Source organism: Polyodon spathula, chromosome 10 (assembly GCF_017654505.1).
Source record: "Polyodon spathula isolate WHYD16114869_AA chromosome 10, ASM1765450v1, whole genome shotgun sequence".
Taxonomy (NCBI): Eukaryota; Metazoa; Chordata; class Actinopteri; order Acipenseriformes; family Polyodontidae; genus Polyodon; species Polyodon spathula.
The window spans coordinates 32,871,786-32,895,377 of NC_054543.1; the positions used below are offsets into that span (position 1 = coordinate 32,871,786).

Here is a 23,592-nt window from a genome sequence, read left to right on the forward strand (position 1 = left end):
GCCTTTTAGTCATAAAAGTATTTTGGCAGTGACAGAGAATTTGAATAAGAAATTCATTTTCACGACTGATGAAGTTCAACTTCTTGCATTTTCTGGGTTCTGAAGAACAATCTGAAATGTCACATGGACCAATAACACATATAATAAAAGGGGAATAAAATATAGAAATAAAACTGAACCTCCAGACTATATTGACACAAGGTGAGAGCAATTCATCCTAACATTTATGCCATGTTGTAGGCCTTTTTTCATTCTTTTTCATTCAGCACAGAGATCCACTTGCAATCTGTGATGAAAACTTAGACGAGTATAGAAGGCAAAGGGATGGGAAAGGCTGGGGGTTCTAACAAATAAAAACAATGCAGGTAGTAAATCAAAAGTGCATGAATATAATGTATATATAAACTCCAGTTAAATACAAAAAAAAAAAAAACAATCTGACAATATCTACAGTGGCTGAGTTTAATGACAGAAATCAGTCATTTAACAACAGCTGGGTCCACTTTACCTAAACAGTGAAGGATCTCAGTAACACCACTCAAACACTTAGGTGTATTTTAGGAATTTTACTGCATTAGGCTGGGCTTCAATAGTTTGAAAGGACTGGCCTCTGTACATGTACAGTATGTGTAAATCCCAGCACCAACTGGTAATAGTACTCATGACGCTTAAAATCAACACAGACAAAGGAAGCACTGAAGCAAAAAAAAAAAAATGAAAACGCGGCTTGAGGAATTGTCCATTAAAAAATCTAATTGCTTCTATGATAAGCACTTTAAGCACTGGTTCATGTAAATACCCAAAACAAATCGCTCTCTCTGCTCCCTAAAGCACAGTTTTCACTAACAGGATCTGATGATCTTCTTCATTTAAGGTTTACATATCAAACACTTTGCTGCTGGCATGTTCATTTGTATACAGGATATTGAACTCTGTTTATGTCAAAAAGGAATCAAACATGAGACAATGACATGTCCAAAGCCTGTGTCTGTGTGTGTGTATGTGTGTGTGTGTGGGAGGAGGGGGGGGGGGGGGGTACTATGATCAATGTGGGGACACAATTTGAAGAAATGTCCCCACAAAGATAGTAACTCCTGAAAAAACTATCACAACGTTCCCAATTTGTAAAACACCTTTGTAAGAACTAAATATGCCTTCAAAAAAAAAAAAAAAAAGGGCCAACATATTTAGTTTGTTCTCGCCTTTCACCCTGTGTGGAGTTTTGTCTGACTGGAGTTATAAATACAACAACTGATGACAGCTGATGCCCTTGTTTAAATATGCAGACAAGAGAAAACTGTTGTACAAGGCCACCGTTTCCTTGAACATAAACTTCCAGATAAAGTTATTTATGCATGTTATCTCAAAGCACATCAAACCACATTTGCTGAGTGTGGCTAGTTTCACATTTGGCTTGGCTCATAGAGTGTAGTATGAAAACTTTTGTTATACATAATCAATAAATATATTATCAATTATGTTATTAACAACATATATCATGAATGAATTTCAATAACTGAAAGTAAATGGCAGAGAAACTGAACTAGTTTCAGTGTGTGTACTCACTCACAGTAAAGACAGTGTGTACGTTGCTTTGTGATTTTACTCATTTCTTGTGTCTGTGATCCAAATTACACTGCAGATACAGTAGGACTAGATATCTAATATGACTCAAGAGTAAACTAGTAAATACTAACTCCTTCCTGCCACCCACAGTGTAACTTTCCATAAAGCCTGCAATAGGACTCTTGGGTCACATACTGGATTTCAGTGCAGAAGAGTTGACCTCAATCTCTCCGCTGATTGGCTGGAAGACGGCAAGCTGGGCAGACACTCCATTCTCAAAGTGGTCTGGGGAGCTCCGTCTTCCTGTCAGGGTACCATTAAGGCCCTCTCTCTGCTGTGTCAACTGCTCCTCATAGTAAGCAATAAGCTGCAAAACAAACACAAAATAAAAGAAATAAGCACACAGCAATATTTTTTTTAAAGGACATTTAAATCTCTAAAAAGTATCTTCCATCATAGCACTGAATTTCCAAACTTGTGTATATTCACCCATGATAGTAGTAGTAAATATTCCAATGCACAATACCACAAATAAAGCCTTAAAGTTACCCAAACAAATTAAACACATTTACCTTGAATTAAGACACTACAGAGGACATCCAGAGACCCCAACATACTTTTCTCATACTCTCTCAATCTCTGCGCTTAAATCATACGTACAGAGTTCCAATAAACAGAATATGTACTGCACGTTGTCTCCTCTATAAATAACCAACTAGTCATCGAGCTGTAGGCACTCATATTCAAAGTTTGACATCGAATCATCCGAAAATCAAGTACATTTCAATATTTCAGTAGTGAACAAAAAAAATTTATGACTATTCAAACAGTGTTAAGGTCCAATGCCAACTTCATAAAGCTTTTAAAACACATAAATGGCAGACTGACTAGTTTTAAAGTTGGACCTTGGAATAATACAAAAACTGAAAAAAATATGTAACAGTTGGAGTTGTACAAAAAATAAAAAAGTACAGCTAACAGCAGTGCTAAAATGCTTAGTTCAGATTTATTAGCAGTGTTAAAATACTTGTATTACAGAACAGATTATTCCTGTACTTTCTTTGTGTGTCACCGAACTAAAACAACCTGAAAGCAGGGTGATCAGTCTTCTTCAAAAAAAAAGCTTTAAGAAGCGAGTTCTTTTTTTTTTTTAATAATTCCCCTTTATTTTTGTTATACAAAACTAAAACAACAAATGCACAGCAAAAGGTGTGATGCAACAATCATTAAATGTTAAAGTGCCTTTAAACATAGAAATACCAAATCTCCTCAGGTGAAACGCTCTGTAACCTTCAAACAGTAGCCAATATTTCCTTGATTCTTATAACATTTCTGCATCCTCATTAAATTACTGTTGAAAGCTCAACTAGGTTCAGAATACCTGCAGAGATATGCTTCAATCATTAAGAAACGTTAGCTTTAAAACGTTCCAAGAGCTTCTATAAAATCCTACACACACTTAGAGTTAATGGAAGAAGCGTTTAATAAACCAGCACTTCATTAACCAAAACCTCCTCCACTTTCATTTACAAATATTTCATACCGCCTTCACCCTGTGCTTTAATTTAAAATACCTCTGATATTGCAGCGACTCATCAATTTAATTTTACTGGAGTTTAATTGCAGATCTTGCCTCCCCATCACAAGCTCTTATGATAAATACAATTTACCCTTTTTAAAACTTATCTTTTCCCCATCCACAACATATCTTGATGGGCTTTGACTTATTACAGAAGTAGGGACTAATTTGCTCAAACGACATGCAGGAAGTGTTCATGGTGTGCCACAAATGTCATTAATCCTGATGATTAGTGTTACTTTATTCCAAGAACTGTGCAACGTGATGCCAAAAAAAAAATAAAAATAAAAATGACAACTCCTTAACCCCAGGAATATGCATTTGAACATCTGAATATTCATCACAGATTGGACATCTGAATATGTATCACAGACTGAAGATTCGCAAGATTCATAGCAGGCTTGTATTAATGTTGACCAATAATAATAATAATAATAATAATAATAATAAAAATAATAATCACATTTGGTCTTTAACAAACTCTCTCCTTTTTTATGTGTGGTGTACCCATACTTCTTTGTGTTTTATTTATTTTATTTCATCTCCACAAAATGAGAAAGTCTTTTTTATTCATATCGTTTGCTTTGCTCCCGGTGTGATAATGTTTTTCACATTTATCTGTTAGGTAAATGTTGAATCGGCAAGTTACAAAAAAAAAAAAAGATTCAAATGACATGTATTTTTTCACTGATTTATTTGTTAGAAATGTTAGCTTAATGTTGATTTGATTTATAGACTGATTTTAAATGTCAACTAAAAAGTTAAGGTCTAACGTTTTAATGTGTGTGGGGGTGTGGGGGCTTCGGGTTCTCTGTCTTGCTTGTTTTGGAGCAGGGTATTCTATTGTATTGGTATACAGTATCTGTACCGCTTCAGTTACAGAAGCGCTCTCAAGAATAGCCAACATGATCGCATACAATCACCCATAGAGATGAACTACTAAAGCAGATTCTGAAGGTATGCAGAATTCAAAGTAGTTCATTTCTGCCATCCAACAGCAATAGACTACACCACACCAGTGTTCAAGTAAATACAGAAAGCATCTAAAAATGTTTCAGAATATTTACACTAATCAAAGACTTATAGGAGATGGCAGATGCAATAAGCTATGCCCTGAAACTGTGGACAGTTGTCAGCCTTGATTGTGATAGCCTGTTAGCATGCAAACTAGCCTTCATGTGTGATCTACACAGCTGTCAAAGCTGAATTACTCTTAATGCAGAAGATTCATGTAGGTTCAAAGAAGGGTCCCAGAGGGAAAATAACAATTCATTTAGCCATTGCATTAATCCAGTGCACCAGACAGTCTTTCAGGAGCTAATGAAATGTGGACATAATGAATTAAAGTGATTAATATTGCGTATGTCTATGTCTGGGCAGAGACTTTAAAAATGGCTTCAAAACTATAAATATTTTAAAAAGATGTAAAAGACAGTTATCAGGCTGTTTCAAATGGAGCTAAAATCTAGAGTATTACTGTCTAACCTTCCATTATTCCTTTTCCATCTCTTAACTGTCCTGTCTTTAATAAGTGTCAATGATCAAAAGCTTTTAAAAAGTGCTTTATCTTCATAATGAGGTAGACAAGAGCAATGCTTAAGAGACCAATAATGAGAATGCAAGAGAAGTTGGAATTTAATTTTTGGGGATACAGTACAAAGAATGCATCAGGGCCATTGTGCCAGGGTTGCATTTTATAAAGCCCACTATTAGTTCAGGGCTACACATCAGACCAAATCTGGATATATGTCAGATCTATCAAAACTGCAGTATATAATATAATACAGTGTAACACAATACCACCAGATCTCAGTACAAATCAATAAGTACATCATCAATATTTATTTTATTAATAGTTTTAAAATATATATATATATATATATATATATATATATATATATATATATATATATATATATATATATATATATATATATATTTTTAAAGTTTCTTTATAGTTTCTAATAGTACATCAACTTCTTCCACTGAAATCATTAATACTGAGCAGCTGTTCACTATTCCTAACACCAGACAGCGTGAACACTGCATCAGTGTTGTTATTTAATTGGGAGAGTCAATGTAAATTAGGGCTATATAGTACTAATTAATAGGATATAAACAGTATATTTTAAATATTGAGAACTGAAATACCATTTTGTACAAAATAAAAATAAATATCTTGAATAAACCTACACACGTTTATTCAAGAAGCTTTTTTTTTTATTTAGTAAGATTTGTATTATCACAATGATTCGGATAATTAAGAAGCAGTATACATTAAGCAAGTGCTTAGTGCTCAATTCACATGTTCATTGCTTTCAGTTTAAGGGCAACTTAAAAACTATGTCCTGTCCCAAAGTGTACTGGAATTATGGGGCCAGGTGGCAACCCTACAAGTAACAAAAGTCCAATTTGCCGTTTAGATACGATCCAGTGTCAATATTTTTTTCAGTTGTTTAATGCAGTAACTAAAAATAAAAACAAACAAAAAATCCTAACATCTCATCCTGCAATTTAAATATTTTAAAATAACAGCTTCTGTTTGATGTGATACCACAACTTGAAATTGTGCCGTTACTAACCAGTCTGCGCGCTGGTGGTAGCTGATTTCTCACTGGCATATTATCGCCCAAAACATTTGGCCTTGCTACTGGTTCAAGCCAGTAAAGTACTGGTCCATTACTATTTCTTCCATCTTCAGATATTTGGGAATATTCATATCACGGGTCACTTTCATTTTCGCTGTCACTGTCATGCAAATTACTATAATCTGAACACCTGTCGCCAGTTTCACTATCAGCTTCTGTATTGTAGTCCATTTCCTTGTCTGTCGGGCACTCTGCTGAAAAACTACGTAGGCAATCATAGCGTGCTTCAATATAAAATTACGATACCATCATCATTTGTAACATATTTAAATGCATAATAATGCATACTGCATTCATCTACCAGTAATTTTAGGCAACTTGAAAACTGAACAGAAATCGTTATCTATGTACCTTACATATTGTTAATGCTGTGCTCATTTTTGCATAGTCCTTTCGTACAGTCTCTTAGCGTAACCATTTTGCTGTCATTCGCTGAAACTGATTTTACAGGAACAAAAAATCTACATATTCCAGTTACTGATGCTTCGTAGAATCTTTTTTTTGTATTGCCATCCAAAGTATTCTTCTTCTGTATCTTCTATACCAAATAATTGCGAGTCTATTTAACCAAAGAAGTTAAACATTTATATACAAACATAAAAATACTGTATAGAATTCATATTAATACTGCATTCTGAAACAAACTATTGAAAATGCATATTGTCTTAATTGGTAACATGTAAGCAAGTTTTCTTAAAAGGGAAAAAAAAAACTCTGGCAAATCATGTTAAAGTGAGCTCGCTCACTGGTGGTGCACAGTAGGGGTATCTGGCACTTATTATTCCTGTGACTGGAGGGAAGAAGTGTGCTGTGTGGTTGCAAATAGATAACATTTTGCTGTGGGAGGGACACAAACTATATCCTGGCGGGGAGAGGGGGAGCAATTAGAAGTTCAGGGTTTTTTTTTATTTTTATTTATTTAACTTTTTAACTTTTAATTTTTTTTTAATTACAGCACACATCTTAACCTAGGCTATAATGGGTGGATATTTTATTTGGGCTTTATTGGTGGTTTTGATTGGTTCGCCAATAATACTTCCACCAATCAGAGGGTTGCATACAGTACACGTAACGACCCTGCCCTCTGTCAGACTGGTACGCAGAACAGATTAAAGAAGCGCTGGACAAGAGAAATAATGTGTCAGATATCAAAGTGGACATGAGAATAGCAGTGACGAAGCCAATCTGTTTGAAAGCATTAAAAGAGACCGGACATTTCATTCAATGGATTTAAAAAATCTGGAATTGATGATGCGATCAGAAACGCAGGGGCACTGTAAACTACGCCTGCTACTGTGTAGTAGGACTGTTCTTTTTTTATGTTAAGCAATGGTTTGTGTTTTTTTTTTTTTTCTTTTACACAAGGGTTTAATTAAGTAACAGCCAAAATTGTTTTCGTCAGACATGTTGAAAGTCTGTAACAAAATGGCTGATTGTTATTGTTAAAACGTTATCAACCATATAAAACATTTTATTTAAATGTTTTTGGAATTAAAAGTATAAATGCAAAACTGTTTTTGTGAGCATGCTGTGAAAAAAATCCCCGAACATTGCAAATCTAGTCAAGTACCACAGACAAGAGAAAGGGGCCACGGCCCAAAAAGTCTGAGAACCACCGGTTTACATCATGTGAATATGTTCGTTGTCCCTCCTCAGCATTATTCAAATGCTGGGGATAAAGTAGAATGTACAGATCAGTACTAAACAGTACATTTCTAATAAGACAGAGGACATTGTTTAAGCAACTAATGTATATCAAAGAAAATATTATAGAAAGGTTGGTGTTTCTTATCTGTTTCACTTAAAACTGGACATCAGGGCTTTCAGGCTTGTTAATTCTTGCCACCCAGACACAGATACCAATTCCTGGACAGATGGCAACCCTAGTATACCACCATATTTCAGATCTACTGGAAAGCATTTCACATATACAGCAATGTGTGTTATAGTATAGCTACATCAGTATAGCTAGACAGAAGATCCCTTTTATGTAAAGTTGAAGGGAAACTTGCATGGTTTTCTGTTCTGAAATACACTGCTGTATGTGAAAGACCAAAATGTTGGCTCTTTATATTATTGATGACTGTATAAAATATGTGTTCCTCTTCAACCATTTAAATTGGCACTTCTTTGTATTTTATTTAATTTTTTTAAAGTGTGAATGCACTTGTTGATCCCAATTCAAAATATAATCCTGTCCGCTAAAATGTAGGAATCATGATGCAGACATGATTTGGGGTTGGATCACAGTGAGCTTGTATTTTGCATTGGGATATTATCACATGCAATACATTACATACATTTCAGTAATAATGTACTATATATAACAGCTTGAACATTTAAATACTAACCTAACCAACAGTTGGAAAAATGAATACCTGTGCAATGCATTTCCCAACAGGTTAGAGTACACCTGAATAAGTAGTATACCATCACACAGTTTGTATTTTATAGTCAAAGCAGAGGGAATGAGATTATTGCTAAATTGCATCTGACAAGTAAATCAAAAGCTGTCAAACACAATGACATGGCTCCCTCTTCTCAGGGAAGAAAACAGCTGACCATGCTGGCAGGGTGACAAAAGCGCAACTGCTCTGATAAATTAATTAATTTACTTATGATGAATTAGTGCCTTCAATACTACAGCTTTCATTTACAATTATGTCAATCGTTTGGCCAGGAAGAGAATATTGCATAATCTTAAGGAATAAACGATTAAATAAGCACACAATGTACACTGTGCTTTACCTATGTTTAAAGATCTGATCAAATAGATTTTCTTTCTGTGAATCCCATTCTTCCTTGTCTGGAGGTAATTGCTGTTCATTAATAGCAATTGTAAGGTACTGTTTGTGAATACATCAAAATTCAAAAGAATCACCGCCAGTGAATATTATTTTGATATTTTACACTGTCACTGGTAGACACGTAAGGAGCCTTAGCTGCTGCCACTTCACAGGTAAGTCAGTTTAATCTAGGACGTCTTGTGACAGAGACTGATTCTTGGTGATAAATCTCTCTCCCGACCTGTGAGGGCGTTGTATAAAGGGAATAGAGTGTCCTGGACTGGGTGGCCAGACAATTCATTAGGCGGAAGTCGGCCATCTAGAAAGGGGGCGGAGCTACGACACACTAAATCATCTACCTGGAAGGGAAAAGATGTGGCAGCTGCGGATTGGAGGAGCAGTTGCAATCATTAACCAAGGGGTCATGACTGACGTTACATAAGGGGACGTAACGAGGTGATCTGTTTCTTTGTTATGGTTAACGCTAAACCAGAAGGAGACCTGTATTGTAATCATGAGTGTTTTGTTTGTTTTGTCATGTTTAAAAACTATTTTAAAGGCCAGCATCAAACCCGGACAGCACTTCACTTGTGTCACGATTAAACTGCATTTGCACCACGAGCCACTATAGCACTCACTGTGGGGTTGTGATCGTGTTTGTGTTAACTGTGGGTGTTTAAATACTGGGACTTATTTCGGGGCCAACCCGTGGATTAAACAAAGAAGTACGCAAACACTATGTATCATCTGATATCACTATTGTTTACTGTTTTGTCATCAGACTTTGGATTACAAAATAAACCTCCACTTCACCAGTACTTTGTTGTCTGTCATTGTCTTGACCACTGCATCACCCCTACACCTGTGCACAGCAACCACTTTGCCACACTTCTAGACAAATACAGAGCAAACTATAACTATAAAGGTGAAGGAGTTTCAAAAAGGGGTAATGCTGAGTTTGACTACTTTAACAGTAGTCAAAATCAAACTAAATAATCAGTTGTTCCAATCATTCCCAAATAGAAAATGGATCAAGTTTCAGGAATTACCATTATCCCAGTGCCACTAGGGAGATCCCCTTCAATCCCAATTACAGTGCCCAATTGGATGTGGAAAATTACTAATTCAGTTGCCAAAACATTTAAGCAAAGATTGCACATGGTGACTGGCAAAGTCAACACACATTGGACACATCACTATAGCTGCTAAATACAGGGTCTGAAATAATTTGCAGTTAGGCAGCGTTTCTTGTTAACAGGTAATTTTGAAACCTGTCAGCTAGAATTAACACCTCAGATACATATTAAAATGCAAAACACAAATGTAACAAAATTAGTTTTTCTGCACTTCAAAATGATCAGGAAATGGGATAAGAAGTTGTTAATATAAGGAAACACTAGAACAGAAAAAAAAAATGCCACCCACACAGCAGAAAACACAGAATTCTTGTGTTCCTCTAAGATTCCTGTACCATATTTAAAGGCTTCTACTCTAATAAGGAATGCAACTTTTTAGAAGCTGCACTTATTTTATGTAGTCTCCGGTGTATTATAAAATGTCCATGCCTACCGCCTAATGTGATGAAAATATGCATTAAAACAATAACAGGCTCAGCACACACTACAGAGATGTGTTGTTGTTTTTTTCAATAAAGCATAAGAAACCTTATCAGAAGTTGAGTTGAGAAAGCCCAGAACAGGAGACTGGAGACATATTTCTGAGGAACAAAAGAAATAATTCACTGTTGATCTGTGACAACTGTCTCCAGACCCTGCCAAGAATATCAGATTAGACACAGAAAGTTCAGTATACTGACGAGTTTTAAAGCAAGGTCTGGCAGAAAATAAATCACCTTGCCTTTACCAAAGAGCTTGCTGATGTTTATTACAGAGGAATTGCATACATAAGGGGGAAAAAAGTGCATCTATAATCGTTTACTACATTCCCGGAGCCTGGGTTATGAAACATCAATAGAATCTATGTTCATATCATCTCCATACTAATACGATTGATTACTGCTGATAAATTACCCTGTTACCTAGAGCTCTGGTAATCAAACAAATTCAGCATCTACAGATGGAGAGACCTACATTTTTTTTTTTTTTTTTTTTTGCATTGCTTAACAGCTAGGAGACCAGGCTTATCCAGGCATAGAATGGCACATTTTCTTGTCATAGCAACTAACGTTGTTCCATATTGCTTTGAATAATAAGAATCTAGCTGTGGTATGTTCTGTATGAACTACTGGGATAAGTAAGTGATTTTGTTGTTGCAAGGCAGAACAAAGCATTAAATATTCGGAAGCCACAGGAGACCAGCAAGTACTTTTACATTATTTAGAAAATTTAAAAAATAGATTTGTGTGTGTAAAGCAGGAGAACCATTTCCTCAAACTGGAATTACTTTCAAAACAAAGAGACACCAAACATTTACGAATTTACCAGTATGTCAAAACACTACTCTAAAAAAGAGTCTTTTGCTGGTGTAATTACTGCAATCAATTGAAAGTATACGTCAGTCAGGTGCTACAACAATGGCTTAGTTGAAAAACATAGCAATATTTCCTAATGGTTCTCTGTTCTTTTTATATGGCAACTATATAGAAATAGGGTGTCGGTACTCCCAAGGATAGCTGCCATTCCATTTTCAGATCTGCACCTTTTGTAGAAATCAGCTTGCCATATCAGTGTTTAAGGCATACATTCTTTCCCTTGTTTTACAATATACAAACTCTTCCCATCGATAGTATTTTAAAAACCATCTCCATGTTAGTTCACTCAAACATAATAGTTCTCCAATTAGCTTTGGATGTTTTACAAATAACCGCTCGTTAGTCATTTTCATCGAGAAGTATCACTTTTTTTGGCCTTTTTTCAATAGTGAACTTAAGCTTTTGGGTAGAAGTGCCAGGATGGAAGCACAGGATGGACTGAACATTTTCTGGCAAGAGTATGTGCAAGGTTGGCTTCCCTATATTTCACCATGGACAGCCCGCAAGCTTGTAGTGGACCATCTTATTGGTTAGGGTTCAGTAGGGGAAATGCTGACTACATGCCCATTTTTGGCTACTTTTTTTTTTTTTTTTTTTTTTTTTTTTAAATGTTACATATTTTTTGTGTCTATATTCATTTGTTTATGGTTTTGTTATTTTGTGTTTTGGATTAGCAGGAAGGAGGTTAAATTTCTCCATGCCAAAATACATGTGAGAATGTGACAGAGCCTTAATTATATAATTATTAATTAACGATTAATTGGGCTTCAGCCACAGAATAGCCCTCAGGAGAAATCCTTTGACTAGGAATAGAGAACGAGAGCTAGGAGTTAATGAAAAATAATTGAAACAAAACCACTGCTATACATGCTGGCTCAAAACCAGCCACATACTTGTTTGCTGTTAAAGTTATTATTTGTCTGTTTTTTATTTTTTTGGCCAACAAGCCATTTTGTTTTGGTAAAGTGTTTTGGTTTAAATATTTTGTTTATTAAATAAATGCACGAGCAGCGCTTTGCATACTCCAGTTCTGCCTTTCGTGTCTGTAGCTTCCGAGTCTGTGACGTCATCCACTAGCCATCAGTGTGACAAGCACACATAGGCTAAATTCATTTGTCTGAACACCATTTCAGACAGAAAACCCAAAATTATACAAAATCAGCCTGAAATTACTGATTACTGCAACCCACAGAGACCCATTTGTTGCTCTGTGCTGTTTTTCAGATTATTTTGGGGAAATTTAATTTTAAATGTTGAAACTTTTTTTAATGATCTTCCAATAACTAAAGAAAATGTGTCATTACTTTTATGGATAAAACAGGCAAGTTTTTAGTTTTTTTTTAATAGTTTAGCTGTGAAGTCCAGCATGGTTTAAGTCAAAGATGTACAGAGTACTGTAGATTAATGCATTATGACTTGGCCCCAAAGTTATCTATAGAATAGGCTGATGCAAACAGTCTCTAATGATATCCCTTTCTTTTAAAATGTTTTTTATTAGTTCATAGCATCAGTATGAAAAGTTTAAAATCAGTAAAATGGTAAATCTGGTAGATCTCTATTTTTAACTGACAGCAATTTCATTTTATACACTGTAGTCTGAGGTTCTGTCTCAGTACTTCATTACAGGTCTTGAAATAGGGGATATTGGCATCCATCACCTCTTAGCTATGAAGTTAAAGAGCACTCTATGGGAAATCTAACCTTATAAACTGAACCCACATATTACAACAGGAGCACGGTCAGTGCACATGCTGGGACAGAACAACCCTTCTGGAACAGGTCCGCGGTTTTCTGTGTACATTTTTAATTATAGCTAGATAAAGTGCATTACATACTGAAAATCAGCCTGCAATCTCCCCAAACCAGGAACATGATCTGTAATCTGTACTGTATTACATTAAAAAAAAAAAAAGCTAAACTCAATGAGAAGTCTACTTTACCCATCTGAGGGAAAAAGCAAGACTTAATTATGTTCACCATAACAAGTCATTGTCTTTCGCCATAGGCTTCACTTGCTTGAAACATATTGCTAATAAGATGGTTATTTTGAAATAAAACTACATTTAACTGCAATATGTCTGGCAAGTAGACTGGGCAGTGTACAAGAATCCTCAGAGCTTTAAGGAATCCTTGCATTGGCCAGAGAGCCCAGCTGCCCAGCTCTAATGAGCCCCCAGAGTATGAAATACAGTGTGTGTCCATGGCTGCTGAGCCAAAGGGAATTCATAGTAAACAATAATATGGACAGTAGGTCTCAACCATAGTGATTGTTGCTTTACAGCAGCAAGGTGTATTACCTATAGAAAACTGTGGGGGCTTTCACCATCCTTCTTACAAAGCAAACCTCTCACAGGAATCTTCTCAAAGGAATGTCTTACTGTAGCTGTTTAATACCCTATTGTTTTGGTTTCTTTCATTCTCGGCTAAATATTTACCAGGTTTACAGTTAATAAAAACTGGAAATCTTACCTGCACCCTGAAAGGTACACAAACTCCACAAGGTGGTTGAATGCAAATTAGCTTACTGCACAATGCAATTCAAATGTCCATGAAAACACAATTTCCTTAGAATGGATTTATTAAAAACACTGAATCAGTAATTGCTTTGCGTCACTATACCTTTATAGAGCATTTGATACTTAATTTGCTTTAATGACAAATAAAAACCTTTAGATTACAGAAGATCTGTAAGAAATAACCATCATACCATACAATTTTTCTCCATGTATTTGACCATAAACAAAACAACACAATGCTCAATAAATATTAAACATGACTGCAGTATCATATGAGATCATCAACTCTTAACAGGAAACAGTTAACCCTAATCCCCCCCAAGCTATTATTCCTCATTTACTGCAGATGTTTTTCACCTCACGTTTACTTTTCAGCTGAAACAATGCCCCCCCCCCCCCTCCTGATTCTAATTAAGGGACATTTCCTCAGATTAATGCCGCTCCGGGTCTGGCTAACTTCCTGCTGGAAGACGATCACGGAGCAGCAGCATGGAATGACACACTGCTTGAGCAATGGGGTTACAGTAGCTCTTAGCGCTCTCCCTTGCTGCGGGGCATTCAGGGACTGAAACCTTTGTAAAGCCCGAGGCTTGAACTGAATCCCTTGCTGGGGAGGCATGCTGTAAACTTCCCACTATCAAAGCTGGTAGCTCAGCAGCTGTCCAAAACCATGATCTTGTACAGAACAGGTTGCCAGCACCACCTAGCTCTTCACAGTTAAACTGCAATAACACAACAGCATGGTCTCACTTTAGCACTTTTTCCTGTTTCATCAACTTCTCGTGGCAAAGTACACATCTGACAATCATTTACAATGTCTAAGTGCGCAATATGGCAGCTTGAAAAAGCAGTTTCTGCTTCTATTTTCTCAACTGTTACAAACCAGGGTTTTAATTGGATGTCTTGTTGGAACAGCAAGTCAGTTAACAAATCCCCATGTTTTGTTTTATTTTCCTTTTCTTCCCCTATGTTAAATAGTTCTTTTTTTCCCCCTTTGTGTTTAAAGGAGATATTTTTAATTTACAGTACCGCACAATCATCTAAAATGTTATACTGAAATATAGTTCACTCAGGTATTTACAGCAGAAGATAATAAAAGGACTACGTATTACAGATAGACTTCTCCTCAAACTGACGTTTCATATTTTAAATCAAGAGCTCTTACAGTATGAACAAAATTGAATATATTTGGGTTATTTGTTTTAAATATTGCTAAGAGCAAACATGGATGCTGATGTGTTGTTCCCCAAGCATTAGGAAGAAACTGTCCAGAAAAACCATTAAACATAACCACAAACTTAAATATGCTGATCAAAGGGTTAAGATGTTCTGGTCGTGCACTAAATACAGGAGACCAGACTGGGGAATGACTGATGGCCTCGCCTCTGGAGAAAGGTCTGCAATCCAGATCAAGTCAATCAATAATTGCAAGAGAAATGACTGCTTAATAAGCCATACACATGTGGATGTAGTTAAGTAACTAGTTCTGCATTATGACAGCAAGGACATTCGACTTCCAAGTGGAACTGAATTATTTAATCCCAACTTATCTTTCACAACCCTAGCAGTAAAGAAATTGAGCTCAATTTTATTATTTAGTTAAAAGTGTTGTGTAGACAACTGTAACTCTTTGAACCGCCAAGGCCTAATGTTGACAATTTCTAAATGTTCAGCTACCCTGCCTTTCACAAGCAGGGATCGCTGCTATGCAAACAATTGTTGATTTATAGGATGCAAAAGGATAAATACTGGTAAATAGTAACCTTGTTTCTAACTAAATTCTCTAGCACTGTCATAATACAGTGTATTATATTCCAAATTAGACCAGTTATAGTACTTTAGCCGTAAAACAGGCAATCCAATCCAACAGCAACTTTCATTTAAATGCCTACTCTCTGACTTCATTGGTCTCTAGGTCATCAACTCTTGATTAGTTTGAGTCTGGCCAGAGTATCAGGTGGTGCCAGCTTTCACACATGCCTTAATGCAACAAGGCATGTGTTTAAACATACAGTACATCATAAAGTATGCGCCTGTATCTCACAAGCTTAATAATGCTCCTGTAACTACCAAATAACTAAATTAAATCATGTATCCAGCATCATAGTGCATAATATGATATTAGTATACTGCTAGCATACTACTGGACGTTCAATAATTTGAGTCTTTTCCAGCAGCTATTCAGTTATTTCTCTGATCATCCCTCCTTTCTCTGTGTTCAATGATAGCTCCAAACACGGCTGGTGTAAATAAAGAAAATATGATTGAGGAGGAAATGTGATTAGAGGTAACAATGTTTACCTTGTAGTCAATTCTATTTCTGGCTTCAATGTAAAAAGAGTAATTAAACCATATGCAAAGACAGAACTGGCAGAAGGCACAGGTGTCATTGTCAATCCATCAACAGTCCAAAGCACCTTTGACCATTGTTCCATAGTCCAATTTCTGGTTTCTTGTGCATAGTTTAGCCTTTTAGTCTTGTTCCCCTTTCTTAACAGAGGTATTCTTACTGCAACACATCCTTTAAGTCCTGATTAAAAGAGTGACCTTCGTACTGTTGATTTGATGGACAACGACACCTGTGCCTTCTGCCAGTTCTGTTGTCAATTCAACGCTTGTCTTCCTTCTATTCCTTAAGGATATTATCTTCAAGTATTACTCGTCTTTGTTAGACAGTTTTTTGGTAATCCAGTCCTGGGTTCATCAATTACAGATAATGTTTCTCTGTACTTGTAATTATGCTTCAGAAACCACACCTTGAAAATCAGGTGATACAAGCTATTTCATGCATTGTTTTTCCTTCTTTATGCAAGTCAAGGTTGTTATAAAAGTAGAAAAACACTAGTGGAGACTTTGAGAAAATTATTTATTCTCATAATACATCACAGTAGGAAAGTGCAACGTGTCTAAAATGTTTGCACAGCAGTGTGTGTGTGTGTGTGTGTGTGCGTATACACACACAGGGAGAATTGTGTTACTTGGCATTTCAATGCATTATTTAGGCCCCTTAGGTTGTATTAATGGTTCACTTTACACAAGCTGGCTCTCAAGATGTTCCATGTGTAACATTAGTCAAAATTGGATGTGTACAGCAGGTTATACTCTAGCACTAGTGTAGAAAATACAGCTATGCTAATGCTGTACATCATAAAACTGGTGCATAAACAAACATTAAGAAATTACATGGAGGTTTTTATGCAACAAATATATATTTATATTTTTGAGTTTACACCAAGGCCCAAAATGCATTTTATCATTTGTATTTCTTGCATGTAGGTGGAAATCTGGGCTTGATCTCAATAAGCCTATTATCTATTTAATGAGATACGGAGTGTTTTGCGTGTTTGTTTTGTTGTTGTTTTTCTACTTATGCTCAATATTTTTTAACATACTTTGTGTCACCTTCAGTATAAATGTAAACTTGTTGGCCTTTTATGTTAAACTAAAGATTTTATGCAAACAACGCCAGCCACAAGGACACACAGGCTTTTGTGACTTCACAAACCAATGAAAGAAAAGGGATTTTAGTATACCGGGCTCAAAATGAGTTGGCAAAAACATAACAGGGTGCCCAGTCGGACCGAGACAAACAGACACCTCAAATAACCAGAGAAGTCTGTATCACGGTACAACCGGCCACCATGGAGTGTGTTACTGTGCTCATAAAATAGCTTTACAGTATGTAAAAGAAAAACAAAAGCAGGGATCATACTGTAAGTTCTTACTAATGCTCCTAGCCAATCACATTGCTGGAATTTTACAAAATATTTTCAAAGTCATGATTAAACAGTCAAATAGCAGCCTCTTAACACAGGTGGTCTCTTAAAAGAGGGCCCATAACTTATGAATTTTCTATTTGTCTCTGACATGCCTTCCTGTAATTAGGCTATGTGTGTATGTTTTGAATAGGCCTACACTGTAAAAGACTAGAAGACGGGATATGAACAAAAGGAAGTAGTGTAGTTTAATTACGTTCATTTAGATAATGCATTTACAAAGCAAACATGCTTGCTGTCTGCAGGTCACACAAAATGTTTTAAAATTAAAAGTTCAAATTGTAGTTCCATATAAAAAATAAAAGTTGTATAAGTGAGCTTACAATTAATCCAGTGGCCACGGATCCGTTTCCAGTTACAACATACTAGAGCAGTAAAAAAGTAGCTGAGCATATTGTCTGCATCAGTTACACGCTACTGTAACATAACAATCAGTATTGTATTATAAACAAAAAGACAAACACTACAGCAGAAAATTAATAAATAACATCATATTAAATAACCACCAAAAATAACTGACTGCATCATTAAACTAGCAAACTTGTTGAAGGCATATGAGAAAATGTACATATCTCTGCTAGAATCACTTTCTTGGTTTCATCGCTGTAAGCATAACACTGTTAAGAGACTGGTATAAGAAGACACTGCACGCCGTTCAGTGTTGTTGTTGCTGTTCTGGTTGCCATGGTTGTTGTGTTCCTGTATTGCAGCATCCTGTGTGTGTCGCGGTGAAGCTGGCACAGCGGTGGTCTCTGGTGCGAGAGAGCGTCCGATATAAACGATTAATGGAACCAAGAGTGTCTCTCTCTTTTCTGCCTCCTGCCTAAAACGCTATAGCATGTTTATTAATTGCAGATAAATGCTAAAATGGTTTCTTAATACAGATTTGAGTCCGTTGCTGGGTAACAGAATTGTGGTTTTTATACTTTTTATATATATATATATATATATATATATATATATATATATATATATATATATATATATATATATATGAGGCCAGTAAGTATAATATTAAAACCAATTTTGGTTAATCTTTCAAAGTATTATATGGGGCGATATATATATATATATATATATATATATATATATTATATATATATATATATATATATATATATATTTTTTTTTTTCTAAATGATAATCCTCATTTGCCTACACAATAAGCTGTATTCTCCAACAAAATATACCTTATTACATGTTATGGTTGTAAAGATTATGACCCTGGCTACATTGGTGCAAAACCAATGCCACATGAAAATCCTCCAGAATGCAGGGAACCAATCAATCTAAAGAACTGTACACCAGTGCACTGAAACCTGTCCATTAATCTTCTTGATGTATCAATCTAAAAATACAAACAGGAATGGAGCCTGGATTTGTTGCATTCACAGAACCTGTGCAACGCTGTGTCTAACAATATTTGTGAACATCTCTGCGTGTCTGAATTACGTTTTATTCTTTCTGTTTAAGTGTAAGTGGTAATGTTGCCCACCCGTGTGTATTTCAGTGTCATTGGTACACAGGGTATAAATTGGTCTGTGGAACACAAGTTATTTAAAATGTATATTTGTATTTAGGCATGAGGATTGCACAGAACTTCACGTGCAGGTAAAATGTAATAATATGCGAGCACAGGGAATTGCACTTTATTAATTCCCGTGCAGTTGTACCATGACTCCAACTGAATGATTAGCAATCGAGTCTCGGTACAGCTGCATAAAAGCAGCATGTTTTCACTCACTCTGGGTTGTCTGTTCGGTGAGAGGAGAATGGGATTGAAGGCGGAGGTAATAAGAATAAGAAGTTAAAATACAAGCTCACTGTGTTTTGTCTGTATAGTCTGGTTTGTTTTGGCTACGAGTGCCGTGTCCTGTGTCTTGTTTGTCTTTCAACCTTTTATTTTCTGTCTGTTTCATTAATAAATACTGAGCGAGAACAAATCGCTCAGCTGCATCAAACCCCACCTCTCTGTTGTTTATTTCCTGGTTCCTGGTTCTGGTCTGACGTCACCCAATGCAGTCGTCTTTGTGACAGTGTAATATCTACTAACATAAATACTGTATGAGAAACTCAAAAAAGAAGTGTAAATGAATAAAAAATACTTTTGAAATGGGGTTACGGTACTTGGCAGAGATAAACATTTATCTAAAAGGTGTGTTGCAGTACTGTAGTTGCTGTATGAATAACCAACAACCCTGTGCTGCTTTTATCTTCACAACGATTACAGTAGCTTTGAGGGTACAAGGATTCAAAAATAGGTCTTTTGTTTCTCCACCCCATCTAAAGCCTGTCATGTGCCGAGTTTACAGACTCCAAAATTACATTCCCATACAGATTTGTGTTTTTGACACCAACTTAATGAAGTGTGTTTTGATTTACAGAGGAAGCGTCATACTCCAATCATCCAGATGCTGTGGGTTAGATTGCAGCCCTTTGAACCTCTGCAAGGATTTATGGGTTTCTAATGAGAAGCTGGTTTTCGTGTTTAGTTTGCCTAGTGCCTTGGAAATGTACATAAGTGCTTGCTCTCAGCCAATCTTATTTTATGTAAACCTCAATCCCATCTGCCTCCATTACCAATAATCCACCCAGCCTGCCAGAGGCAATTCTGTCTCAAACTGGCTTATTTCTTTGTGCCTTTATTAGCAATACCACTGGCTCAGGTTTTAATATCATTCAGTAGCTGAGAGATCGGCAACCCTATACCCCTGCCACACAGAAAGCGATCAGTTCACATTCACTGAAAGCTCATTCATCTCATCAAAATATTTGTAAATGCCATTACTTTGGCATACAGTACAAAGGAGATAGAGTGGATTGGGGTGACAGATATTGTGTCCATTACACTGTCCATATTAGAACACATTAATACTGACAATCCATCAGGCCACTGGAATCAGCCTGCTCAAACACTAATGCAGTCCTATTTACAACAGGGCCAAAACCATATTTAAACTCCTGCGCAGCAAACAGGTATCGAAACAAAATTAGAAAAGCTACTGAGAAAGTGGACGCCAAGTGACAATATAATATGTGTTACACTGTGAAAGACAGGCAGGACAGACGGGAGGAGGGGTAGCGCTATACATGCACCAAGCAGGTGTTAAAACAGTGATGTGGGAACAAGCATGCACTTTCAACCAAATGACTGTATAGCCGCTGTCTTGTTTTAATGAAGTGATGTAAATGATTACTTTTCACAAGTTTTTACAAAGGAAGATACTGACAACATGCCCCACATGTCATCCAGTTCCTATCCAGTTTTAAATAACTTTAGCATAACTGAGGCAGAAGTGTTAAAGGGACTAGGAGCTCTTAAAATAAACAAATCCCCTGGGCCGGATGAGATCCTCCCAGTAGTACTCAAAGAAATGAAAGAAGTAATTTACAAACCGCTAACCAAGATCATGCAGCAGTCTCTTGACACAGGGGTGGTACCGACAGACTGGAAAATTGCAAACGTAATACCGATCCACAAAAAGGGAAACAAAACTGAACCAGGTAACTACAGACCAGTAAGCCTGACTTCTATTATATGCAAACTTATGGAAACTATAATAAGATCCAAAATGGAAAATTACCTATATGGTAACAGGGTCCTGGGAGACAGTCAACATGGTTTTAGGAAAGGGAGATCGTGTCTAACTAACTTGCTTGATTTTTTTGAGGATGCAACATCGATAATGGATAATTGCAAAGCATATGACATGGTTTATTTAGATTTCCAGAAAGCTTTTGACAAAGTCCCGCACAAAAGATTAATTCTCAAACTGAACGCAGTTGGGATTCAAGGAAACACATGTACATGGATTAGGGAGTGGTTAACATGTAGAAAACAGAAAGTACTGATTAGAGGAAAAACCTCAGAATGGAGTGTGGTAACCAGCGGTGTACCACAGGGATCAGTATTAGGTCCTCTGCTATTCCTAATCTACATTAATGATTTAGATTCTGGTATAGTAAGCAAACTTGTTAAATTTGCAGACGACACAAAAGTAGGAGGAGTGGCAAACACTGTTGCAGCAGCAAAGGTCATTCAAAATGATCTAGACAAGATTCAGAACTGGGCAGACACATGGCAAATGACATTTAATAGAGAAAAGTGTAAGGTACTGCACGCAGGAAATAAAAATGTACATTATAAATATCATATGGGAGATACTGAAATTGGAGAAGGAATCTATGAAAAAGACCTAGGAGTTTTTGTTGACTCAGAAATGTCTTCATCTAGACAATGTGGGGAAGCTATAAAAAAGGCCAACAAGATGCTCGGATACATTGTGAAAAGTGTTGAATTTAAATCAAGGGAAGTAATGTTAAAACTGTACAATGCACTAGTAAGACCTCATCTTGAATATTGTGTTCAGTTCTGGTCACCTCGCTATAAAAAAGATATTGCTGCTCTAGAAAGAGTGCAAAGAAGAGCGACCAGAATTATTCCGGGCTTTAAAAGGCATGTCATATGCAGACAGGCTAAAAGAATTGAATCTGTTCAGTCTTGAACAAAGAAGACTACGTGGCGACCTAATTCAAGCATTCAAAATTCTAAAAGGTATTGACAATGTCGACCCAAGGGACTTTTTCGACCTGAAAAAAGAAACAAGGACCAGGGGTCACAAATGGAGATTAGAAAAAGGGGCATTCAGAACAGAAAATAGGAGACACTTTTTTTACACAGAGAATTGTGAGGGTCTGGAATCAACTCCCCAGTAATGTTGTTGAGATACTTCAAGAAGCTGGAGATTTTGGGATCAATAAGCTACTAACAACCAAACGAGCAAGATGGGCCGAATGGCCTCCTCTCGTTTGTGTTCTGTGAAACCACACGGTAATACATGCACCACAAAAACAGTGATGTGGGAACAAGCATGCACTTTCAACCAAATGACTGTATAGCCGCTGTCTTGTTTTAATGAAGTGTTGCAAATTATTTATATGTTTATTAAAGCCCACAAAGAACCTGGGTTTTATTTTTGACTTTAAAATAATCCTTATTTATTATATAACTAACAAGGCAATACTGCAGTTTTATATAATTGCTAACTTTACAATCATAATGCAGTAATAATAAGAACATATTTTTAAATATATATGTAAGCAATACCACACATGAAGGCATGTGTTACACTAATTTAACCCATGCCTTAGATGCATTGTTAGGCATGAGGTGCAGCCATTATTATGCTTATAAAATGGCTTAAAATTATCAGCATTATTTTTACAAAGTGTTTTTATAATAATCTGCAATACATCCACAGTTGAGGTCCAACCCAATTACGCTCAAGCCTGGTTTTATAAACTACTGATTGGCTGCGTTCTGTACTAAAGTCCAAGGCTTTAAAGACGTTCTTGCTGCGTCACACCGGATTGAAATTTCTCGATTTTAAATAAGACACATCCAAGGACATTGAAATTTTGTATGATTTTGTTTCCTTTCTAATGTTTTAAAACAAATGACTAATTCTGAAAAATATCAACATCTACAGTCTGTGACCTGTAGCTCTTCACCACCAGCTGTAATGGCTGCAAATCTCTCATTAAAAAGCCGTTGACCCAGACACGCTTTGATCTTAACGCATGGTATGAAATGAGGTCTGAACCACTGGTTGTACTCTTTTAAAAATCGCATGGCTTTGGAATGGTGGCAGCCAATCCGAATGCAGGGAATGTTCTATCTATCTATCTATCTATCTATCTATCTATCTATCTATCTATCTATATCTATATATATATATATATATATATATATATATATATAATATATACATCACACACACACACACACACACACCCACACCCACCCACCCACACACAGGGCATACATACATACAATACGAAAGACATGTCTATAACTACTAAACACAAAGCCGTCTATTAATTAAGCATTAATGTCTGACATATCACTCATTACCTGCTAGAATGTTAAAAAAGTGACAAAGGCAACAGCCAAAGGGTGATTAACAAAACAAAGTTTGAAACCAGCAGTGACAATTAAAATTGCAATTAAAATATGTTTCACCCACTGATGTGTTGCATACAGTATACCCTACCTTCAAACTGTTTTGCACGTTTAGATTATCCAGCTGTTATTTCACCATAGACTCCTCAGTATTTAAAATACCTTCTGATGTAACCATGCAGACCAATAGGAAGCTCCTGACCCAGTGTGGCTGGCTTTGTGGTAACAACACTCTAAGCACTGTGAGATTGGTCAGCATGGCTGATGT

At 36.3% G+C, this 23,592-nt stretch overlaps 1 protein-coding gene across 1 annotated transcript in view; it reads right to left on the bottom strand.

Annotated features, from left to right (window-relative positions):
- LOC121322139 (partitioning defective 3 homolog B-like) overlaps positions 1 to 23,592 on the bottom strand; it is a 230,041-nt gene that overhangs the window by 156,501 nt on the left and 49,948 nt on the right. The window contains exon 3 of the mRNA XM_041261680.1: positions 1,762 to 1,933. Within this exon, the coding sequence (XP_041117614.1) occupies positions 1,762 to 1,933 (172 nt within the window). The remainder of the gene's footprint in view (positions 1 to 1,761; positions 1,934 to 23,592) is intronic.